Genomic DNA, 10,049 nt, shown 5'->3' on the forward strand with positions numbered 1-10,049 from the left:
GTGTTAGGCCGAAAATCATAGCTGTAGCAAGTCCAGAAGGGTTACAGGCCTCGGAACTCACCCACGCGGTCCGGACAAAAAGAAGTGCGGCCACGGTATGTGCTGTGCGGACCGCACAAAAAGAAGTGCGGCCGCACAAAATGCTTTGCTGTCGCGGCGAGGAACTTTTCACTGGTCCTACTTCGGAAGCTTATATCTTTTGATCTACAAGTAATATTGAGATGCTTCGAAAATGAAAGTTGTTGCCCTTTGTATCTAGTTTCCAGAAAAGTAAAGATATTGCAATTTGGAGATCTGTAGCGAAAGGTATGGCCAAAATACTAAATTCTATCACTGCAGAGGAAAGTTGTGCGGCCGCGGTCGTTTTTGTGCGGACCGCACTGGTTTTATGCGGACTGCGGTCGATTTTGTGCGGCCCGCGTAGCTGGAAATATGTGGGGGACTCTATAAATACGAGGTTTTGGGTTTTATTTGATAATTTGACCTAGAGAGCTCGGATTTTGGTGATTTTTGAAGTTTTTTCAAGAAATTCATCGTGGTAAGTGATTCTAATTAAGATTTGGCTAGAGTACATGAATCTATCATTGAATTCGTGATTTTGGGATGGAATTTGGGAAAATTGTGAAATATTTTAAAAATGTAAAATGATAATCTGAAGGACCAAATGGTATCGGAATTGGATAATTTTTGTATGGATACACTCGTGAGAGTATAAGGATTGTAGTTTATTGAATTTTGTCAAATTTTGAGATGTGGGCCCGGTGGTCGGGTTTGACCAAATACTGTAATTTTGTGGTATTTCGATTGTTTTCGCTTGGGCTTTGTTCCCTTAGCATATTGTGACGTATTCGTTCTGATTTTGGATAGATTATACGGGCGTGGAGGCCGATTCGAGGGGCAAAGGCATCGCGAGTTAGAGATTTAGCCGATTTGAGGTGAGTAATGATTGTAAATGATGCTATGAGGGTTTGAAATCCCGGATTGCACATCGTAATGCTATATTAAGGTGAGGCACACACTTGATGACGAGTGTGGGGTCATGTACTTATGGGGATTGTGACTTGGTCCGTCCCGATTGATGATTTTACCACGTATTTGACTGAAATTTATTTGGCATCATCATGATTTGGGCTGATTGCCATATTTGGGTACCCATCATGATCTGAGAGTGAGCCCGAGGGGCTGATATTGTACTGAGAGTGAGCCCGAGGGGCTGGTACTGTTCTGAGTGATTGATACTGTGCTCGGGGGAAAGATTTCTACTTGTTATTTACCTGCCAAACTACATGTTTTACTTATTTAAAAAGGAATTTAACTTGATTTCTTCACGGATTTACTGCTTTAAGTGATTTTACTGCTTTGATATAGAATTGCCTTGTGCCTTTACGTGTTTTCATGCTTTCAACCATTATTTATATTTGTTACTCACTGAGTTGGAGTACTCACTTTACTCTCTGCACCCCTGTGCAGATTCAGGCATAGCAGATCCTTCTCCTGAGTGCTAATCCTCCTAGTCCAGGCGGTGTTTCAGAGACTACGAGGTAGCTGTTGGCGTCCGCAACCCCCGTGCCTCCCTGTATTTTATTAATTATATGTTTTTCAAACTATTGTACCAGACATCATACCTAGTAGACTCGTATCAGGATCATTAGTTGCTAATGACTTGTGACACCCCGGTTTGGGCTGTGTTGGGATGGTTTCTTCTATTGTTATCTATATTTCCGCGAATTATTGCTATTTAATCATGCTTTAAACTGTTTTATGGTAGCTAACTGCTTAAAGAAGTGTACTGTGTTGGACTGGCTGGCCTTGTCTTCACGAGAGGCGTCATCACGACCGGGTTAGGGGATTAGGGTCGTGACAGAGCCCTTGGGGCTCCAAACAAAACATGCACCCTAACCTAAAAACATCATACGGACCCGCTCGTGCGATCAAAATTTCTAATTTCTCAACTTTAAGTCCGTTTTATACCAAACCAATTCCGATCTTTACCAAATTTTTACAGATTCAACCTAATTATTATTTCAAACTTGTACCTGGCTCCAGAACCATAATACGGGCCCGATACCATCAATTTCAAACATCTTATCATTTCCAAAAAACTCTTATATATTCCGAAAATAATTTTCTTTTAAAATTTATTTTTCGGGTTTGGGACCTTAGAATTCGATTCCGGGCATATGCCCAAGTTCCAAATTTTACTACGGATCCTACGAGACCGTCAGATCACGGGTCCGGGTCTGTGTACCAAGAATGTTGACCAAAGTAAACTTTAATCGAATTTTAAAAGCTAATTTCCATATTTTACTTAGATTTCATGTAGAAGTTTTCCGGAAGCGCGCCCGAACTGTGCACACAATACGAGGTGAGACAAAAAAAGGTTTTCAAAGCCTCGAAACACAGAATTACTTTTTAAAACAAGTGATGACCTTTTGGATCATCACATCTTGTTACTTTTGGATCGGTTATGTTAGATGCTCATGACAAATGACATCCCGATGTCGGGATTTATTTCCGCACTTATGTTTTGGGATTCACCCTATTTTATGACAAAGATTTCAATTACTTTAAGAGTCTTGATTATTTCTGGTTATTGTTGAAAGCATTTTGGTAATGTCGGTTGGCCTAGTATTATCGATAGGCGCCAACATTATGGGTCGTTACACTATTGTAGTCCAAACTATTAGTTTTCGAGATAATAATTTTTGTAAAACTCAAAGTTCTAAAGTGTTGTTAAAATTCCAACTGATTAGATTGTAATAACTATTAAATTGAGCTTAATATTAATGTTAAATTGAAATAACTAATTGGTTGTTACATCCCGTACGTTTAACAACCTTGATATCGTTATATATACATTCCGATATGGTATTTATGTTGAGTGGAATATTTATTGTAGAAAAAAAGTTTGAAAAATGAATTTATATAATTATTAATATTACTATTTTCGAATATACTTTAAATTATACACATAACATGAGAAAGTTTATGAGATTTTCTTTACTGTAAAGATAGAAATTATTTTCTCACAAGAAAAGAAAGTTATCTTTTTACTATTTAAGAATTAAGCGTACGGGAATTTGTACTCTTTATATGAGATTAGGAAAATTAGAAGTTGAGAAAATATATATATTTTTACGTGGATATTTTAATAAAATAATAGTGTATGTATTAATTTTATATGGTATCACATGACATTAATAGTAGGGTATATATAAAGTATATTAAAAATGAGTAAAATTTTAAGTAATTTGAGACAATTCTTAATTATGCGGGTAATTGGTTAATTACCGGGTAACAAGACATTACCTAATTAACTAATAAGTTAGAAAAAGATTAAATTTTCCCTCCACCCCACGTGGTAGCACCCCTCTAATCCTATGAATGATTCTTAAGTCATTAGTCTAGGTGGCAAGACTAGGACAAGTCTTATAACCTAAGTAATTACATAACATTTCATTTTGATTGTACTATGTACTTGAAAGAAGGATGTTCATTGCTGTTAAAAGTCCACAAAAAGTCCGTTCCTTTTATCCTATTTACAGTAACATGAAGAAAGATGGGGTTGTTCTTTTCCCAATGCGTATACCTATAACATTCTTCTGAAAGCATTGTGCAAGTGATGTTTAGCTTAAAGTATATATATTTCTATGTATATCACCTCGTATTTTACTTTTGTTTCGTGAATTTGGGATGTTAAATGTGTTGATTTATGTTAATTTGATGTGTTTTTATGTGTAAGAATAATTCGGGAGCAATTGGGGCGAAACATGCATGATTTGAAGCTAAAACGAACAAAATCGGAAAAGAAAGCTAGTTGGGCGCCACAGGCAGCGCCTGGCGCCACCTGTGGTGCCGAAAACAGTAGGCACAAAAATGGGGGCGCTATGGAGGGTGCCTGGCACCGAGCTGGGTGCCGGTGACGTGACGTTTCTCCAATTATACCTGGGACAAGGTTATTTCGGCCCTAGACCTACCAAACACGTATAAAAGCAAGACCAAACTTATTTTTGAGGAGAAAGACCCATTTTGGAGCAAATATACACGCAAGAAATATTGAGGAGCAAGAACATCTCAGAATTCTTCATCTTTTCTAGTATATTCAATTAATAAAAACTTATGCAATTGTTTGACTACATCATGAGTGGCTAAACACCCATTGTTCTGGGGTTGTGATTTAGCCATGAATATTGTTGTTTAACGTTGACTTGACCTTGATTATAATTCACCAATATATGATTGTTTCTTCAATTTTATGTTTAATTGCTTAATTATCTGGCCAGCAGTTAGGTTCTATTTACTATCTATGCTATGCTTGGGAGAGTCATGTTTAGATTAGAGAAGAATTGAAGAGAGCATGATCTTAACCCTTAGGGGGAGCGGATTTGTGGTTAGGATATGAATATACCTAGTCACCGTGCTTAATTAAATATCGTGATCTTAATGCGTTCTTAATAGATTGATTTCATAGGAATATAGGCGTTAATCTATTGAAAATAGGTGAGTAGTACTCCGGGAGAAGGCTATGAGACCATTTATCGATTAATTAGCAACCATGAGTGAATTATTTGAACGGGAGAGTTAATTAAAACATAATACGAATGATGAATCGATCACAACCCTGGAATATTTGTCTCTACTGAATACACAACAATCGACTCGTTACTTGATAACTTAGTTATTATTTAGAATTGTAGTATAATATAATCATATTATTGGACTTTGATTTTAGCTGGAATGAATAACAATTTTAGTGATTTAGTGAGTAGTTTACACAAGTCTCTGTGGGTTCGACACTCAATTTAGCATTATATTACTTGTCGACCACGTATACTTGCGTGTGCGTTTGGGAGCAACAAGTTTTTGGCGTCATTGCTGGGGACTTGAATATTAGCTACTTGCTAGTTTTTGTTTTAATTTTCTATTTCATCGAGTCTAACGTTACTTGATTGTTGCTCGGATATCAGGAACTTTGATTGAATGCGTAGGGTCAGGAGCCAATACCGACTTAAAGGCTTTGATCCTGAATCTGAGAGAACATTTCACAGGAGGTTGAGGGAAGCAAGGGACATGAACAATATTCAGGTACTTGTTTAATTTCTTGTGGACATGGCAGAGGAGCAACCCATGGCTGTTCAGGAGGTGGAGATGCCCAACATTGCTAATGTCACCTCCAACATGGTGAAGCCCAGGATCACTAGGCACTTTCAGCTGAAATAGAGCATGATCCAGCTGCTTCATGCAAACGGGCAATTTATGGGTCTTCCACACGAGGATCCGCAACAACATATTCTGAACTTCTTGAAGATTAGTGATACTTACATCACTAACGGGGTCACTCCAGATTATGTGAGGCTTACACTTTTTCCATTCTCTTTGTTGGGCGAGGCGAAGCGATGGCTAAAAGCAGAACCAGCTAATTCAATTACATCATGGAACAATTTGGCAAGAAAATTCATGGCAAGGTTTTTCCCTTCAGGCAAAACTGCAAAGATCAGAAGTGAGATAGTTGCCTTCAAACAAAAAGCGGGAGAATCTTTATACTCAGCTTGGGAAAGGTTCAAGGGGATACTCAGAGACTATCCTCATCACAATCAAATGAATGAAGTGTTAGCTCACACTTTCATAGAAGGGCTACATGCTGAAATAAAGATCGTGGTAGATGCTGCAGCTGGGGGTCAAGTGTTGGAGAAAAGCTTTGACGAGATATATGCATTATTGAACAAATTCTCCAAGAGCAATCCGGATTGGCAAGGAGAGATGGGTAGACACACAGTGCAAAAGTTTGTAGGGGTTCTTGAGTTAGATGTCGTCTCAGCATTATCACCGCAGATTTCTATACTGACCAATCAAGTCAACCAGATGAACTTGAGTATCAACAAGCAACAGGTACAACAGGTTCAAGCTTTTTGTGAAATATGTGGAGAGGGTCACACGAGTGACATATGCCCCGCAAACCCAGAGTCTGTCTGCTTTGTGGGTAATTCAAATAGGGGTCAAAAAAATCAATATGGGAACACTTACAATCCCAACTGGAGGAACCACCCAAACTTCTCTTGGGGTGGAAACCAGGGCACTCAGAATCAATACAGGTCTCAAGCACCTCAACAGAAATATAGACCACCTCAGGTTGAACAACAAGCGAGTCCTACAAGTCACCTTGAAGACATGTTGAAAAAAGTGATGGCCGAACAACAAGCCCTCTCTCAAAAAGTGATGGATGAACAGCAAGCCCTCGCCATAATAGTGAGAAATTTAGAGCGTCAAATGGGACAGCTTGCCAGTGCTCAAAACACTAGACCATCTGGAGCACTTCCAAGTGATACTGAGCCCAATCCTAAAGCTCAAGTCAATGCGGTTACCTTGAGAAATGGAAGAGCACTAGAAAAAGTTCCAAAGAAAAAGAAGAATACAGATCATCCTGAAGGAGAATTAGCTCCCAAGCCAGTTGAGGGGAATGAGAAAGATGATAAAGGACCCAAGTCAGTAATTGAGACTAGGCCACCACCTCCATTCCCTCAAAGATTGCAGAAATTAAGAGACAATGCTGCATATAAAACGTTTCTTGATATCTTGAGGCAGGTGCAGATTAATATTCCATTGGTTGACATCTTACAAGAAGTACCCAAATATGCAAAGTACATCAAGGATATTGTGGCAAATAAAAAGAGGCTAACCGAGTTCGAGACAGTGGCACTCATTGAGGAGTGCAGTTCCAAAATTCAATGTAAGTTACCTCAGATATTGAAGGATCTGGGTAGTTTCACTATCCAAATTTCGATTGGTAAACATGCTGTTGGGCGAGCTTTATGTGATCTTGGAGCCAGCATCAATTTGATGCCGCTATCTATGTTCAGACAGTTAGGGTTGGGTGAGCCACGCCCAATAACAGTTATCTTACAGTTAGCTGATCGCTCCCCTGCTCATCTTGAGGGAGTGATTGAAACTTGTTGCTCCCAAACGTACACGCAAGTATACGTAGTCGACAAGTAATATAATGATAAGTTGAGTGTCTAACCCACAGAGACTTGTGTAAACTACTCACTAAATCACTAAAATTGTTATTCAATCTAGCTAAAAACAAAGTCCAATAATATGATTATATGATACTACGATTCTAAATAATAACTAAATTATCAAGTAACGAGTTGATTGTTGTGTATTTAGTAGAGACAAGTATTCTAGAGTTGTGATAGATTCACCAATCATATTGTGTTCTAATTAACTCTCCCTTTCATATAATTCACTCATGATTGCTAATTAATCGATAAATGCTCTCATAGCCTTCTCCCGAAGTACTACTCACCTATTCTCAATAGTTGCTAATTAAGGATCGCTCCCTTGCTCATCGTCAGGACTGGGGTTTCCTCTAGTTGGGATCGCTCCCTTGCAAGTGGGTTCCTTCATATTCCTTGCCGATTTCATTATCTTGGATTATGAGCCTGATCAGGAAGTCCCATTTATTTTGGGGCGTCCATTCTTAGCCACGGGCCGAGCTATTATCGATGTTTGCTAAGGAAGGATGACGATGAGAGTAGGTGATCGAGTGGAGGTCTTCAATGTTTATAGAGCACTCAAGTTACCAACCCATTATGAAGAGTTATCCATGATCTCTGTGGTGGAGAGTGATGCCACATCGTTAGTACCCTATATGAGCCCTGCAGATCCTGTTGAACGAGTGTTGATTGGGGATGCAGAAAATAGTGAAGATGAAATAATAGGAGAAATTGAGCAACTGCTGGATTTATCCTGCAGTTATGTAAATGGGTTTAAAAAATTTGAAGAGTTGGACAGGCCTGCTACTCTGACCCTTCCCAGGCCATCCATTGAAGAAGCTCCGAAGCTAGAACTCAAGCCACTCCCAGCACAATTGTGCTATGCTTATTTGGGGAACTCTGAGACATTGCCTGTGATTATTTCGTCCAGCTTGACCAGCACTCAAGAAGAAAAATTGCTCAGAGTACTCCGTGAGCATAAAAAGGCCTTTGGGTGGACTTTAGCTGACATCAAGGGTATTAGTCCATCGTTTTGCATGCATAAAATCTTTTTAAATGATGGTCACCGCCCCAGTGTAGAGCAACAAAGGAGATTAAATCCCATTATGAAGGAGGTGGTGAAAAAGTAAGTAATCAAGTTGCTTGATGCAGGTATCATTTTCCCTATTTCTGACAACAACTGGGTAAGCCCTGTTCAATGTGTGCCTAAAAAGGGAGGTATGACTGTAGTTGAGAACGAGAAGAATGAGCTAATCCCCACTCACACTATTACGGGGTGGAGAGTCTGCATTGATTATAGAAGGCTCAATAAGGCATCTCGCAAGGACCACTTCCCACTTCCATTCATCGACCAAATTCTAGACAGGTTAGCCGGGCATGAATATTATTGCTTTCTTGATGGTTATTCGGGATAAAATCAGATTGTCATATGCCCAGAGGATCAGGAGAAGACTACTTTTACTTGTCCTTATGGCACTTTCGCCTTCAAGCGAATGTCGTTTGGTCTTTGTAATGTACCAGCCATTTTCCAGAGGTGTATGATGGCTATTTTTACCGACATGGTGAAAAAATTCATGGAAGTGTTTATGGATGATTTTTCAGTTTTTGGGTCTTCTTATGATGATTCCTTGAGTAATTTAAGCAAGGTGCTAGCCCGTTGTGAAGAAACAAATCTGGTACTGAATTGGGAAAAGTGCCATTTTATGGTACAAGAAGGCATCGTGTTGGCTCACAAAGTATCTAGGAGTGGAATTGAAGTTGATAAGGCGAAGGTGGAGGCGATTGAAAAATTACCTCCACCCGTTTCAGTGAAGGGTGTTCAGAGCTTCTTGGGACACGCGGGTTTCTATCGGTGCTTTATTTAAGATTTTTTGAAAATTTCTACTCCTCTGTGCAGGCTGCTTGAAAAAGATGTAACTTTCAACTTTGATGATGCTTGCCTCAAGGCATTTGAAGAACATAAAAAGAAGTTGGTGACTGCTCCCATTATTGTGGTACCTGACTGGTCTTTACCATTTGAACTTATGTGTGATGTGAGTGACCTTGCCATTGGGGCAGTGCAAGGCCAGAGGAAGGACAAAGTGTTTTATTCCATCTACTATGCGAGTAATACTCTTGATGATGTACAATTGAACTACACCACCACTGAGAAGGAGTTGTTAGTTGTAGTGTGGGTCTTTGAGAAATTTCAGGCATACTTGGTGGGAACGAAAATCATAGTCCATACCGATCATGCAACAATCAGGTATTTGTTTACAAAAAAGGAATCTAAGGCTAGATTGATGCACTGGGTTTTATTGCTGCAGGAATTTGATGTGGAAATACGAGATCGAAAAGGGACAAAGAACCAAGTAGCTGATCATCTGTCAAGGTTGGAAAATCACGATCACGTGGAGGAGGGTGGCCAAATTAAAGAAGTGTTTCCTGATGAGCAACTTTTTTCTATAACCCAAGACCCTCCCCCATGGTACGCAGATTATGTGAATTATCTTGTGAGTGGGGTACTTTCTCCCGAAATCCAATCTGAAGTGACAAAGAGGTTTTTACATGATGTGAACTTCTACTACTGGGATGATCCCTATTTGTACAAGCAATGTGCTGATCAGTTGATGAGGAGATGCATTCCTGAAAAAGAGGTGGAATTAGTGTTGTATGATTGTCACGCATCACCTTATGGGGGCCATCATAGAGGAGATAGAACAACTACAAAGGTGCTACAATCTGGTCTCTTTTGGCCGACTTTATTCAAGGATGCACATGCATTTGTTAAGAAGTGTGACCAATGTCAAGGAACGGGTACAATCACAAGGAGGCATGAGATGCCTTTAAATAACATTCTAGAAATTGAGCTTTTTGATGTGTGAGGGATAGATTTTATGGGGCCATTTCCACCGTCCAGAGGAAATAAATACATTTTGCTAGCAGTTGACTACGTGTCAAAATGGGTGGAGGCAATTGCTTTGCCAACGAATGATGCCATGGTGGTAGCTGCTTTTCTGAAAAAGAATATATTCTCGAGATTTCGGACTCCACGTGCCTTAATTAGTGATAAAG

The 10,049-nt window shown here is 39.4% G+C and overlaps 1 protein-coding gene and 1 non-coding gene across 2 annotated transcripts; one reads left to right on the top strand and one right to left on the bottom strand.

Moving 5' to 3' along the window:
• The first annotated feature begins 5,256 nt into the window (after positions 1 to 5,256).
• LOC107793572 (uncharacterized) lies at positions 5,257 to 7,330 on the top strand. The gene is made up of 3 exons (XM_075243307.1): positions 5,257 to 5,682; positions 6,073 to 6,871; positions 7,284 to 7,330. The coding sequence occupies exons 1-3, from the start codon at positions 5,257 to 5,259 to the stop codon at positions 7,328 to 7,330; spliced, it is 1,272 nt and encodes a 423-aa protein (XP_075099408.1).
• LOC142176832 (small nucleolar RNA R71) lies at positions 5,491 to 5,595 on the bottom strand. The gene has a single exon (XR_012705639.1). It is a non-coding gene; the product is annotated as a small nucleolar RNA R71 (small nucleolar RNA).
• Positions 7,331 to 10,049: the final 2,719 nt, after the last annotated feature.

This window comes from Nicotiana tabacum, chromosome 22 (assembly GCF_000715075.1).
Source record: "Nicotiana tabacum cultivar K326 chromosome 22, ASM71507v2, whole genome shotgun sequence".
In the NCBI taxonomy this organism is placed as follows: Eukaryota; Viridiplantae; Streptophyta; class Magnoliopsida; order Solanales; family Solanaceae; genus Nicotiana; species Nicotiana tabacum.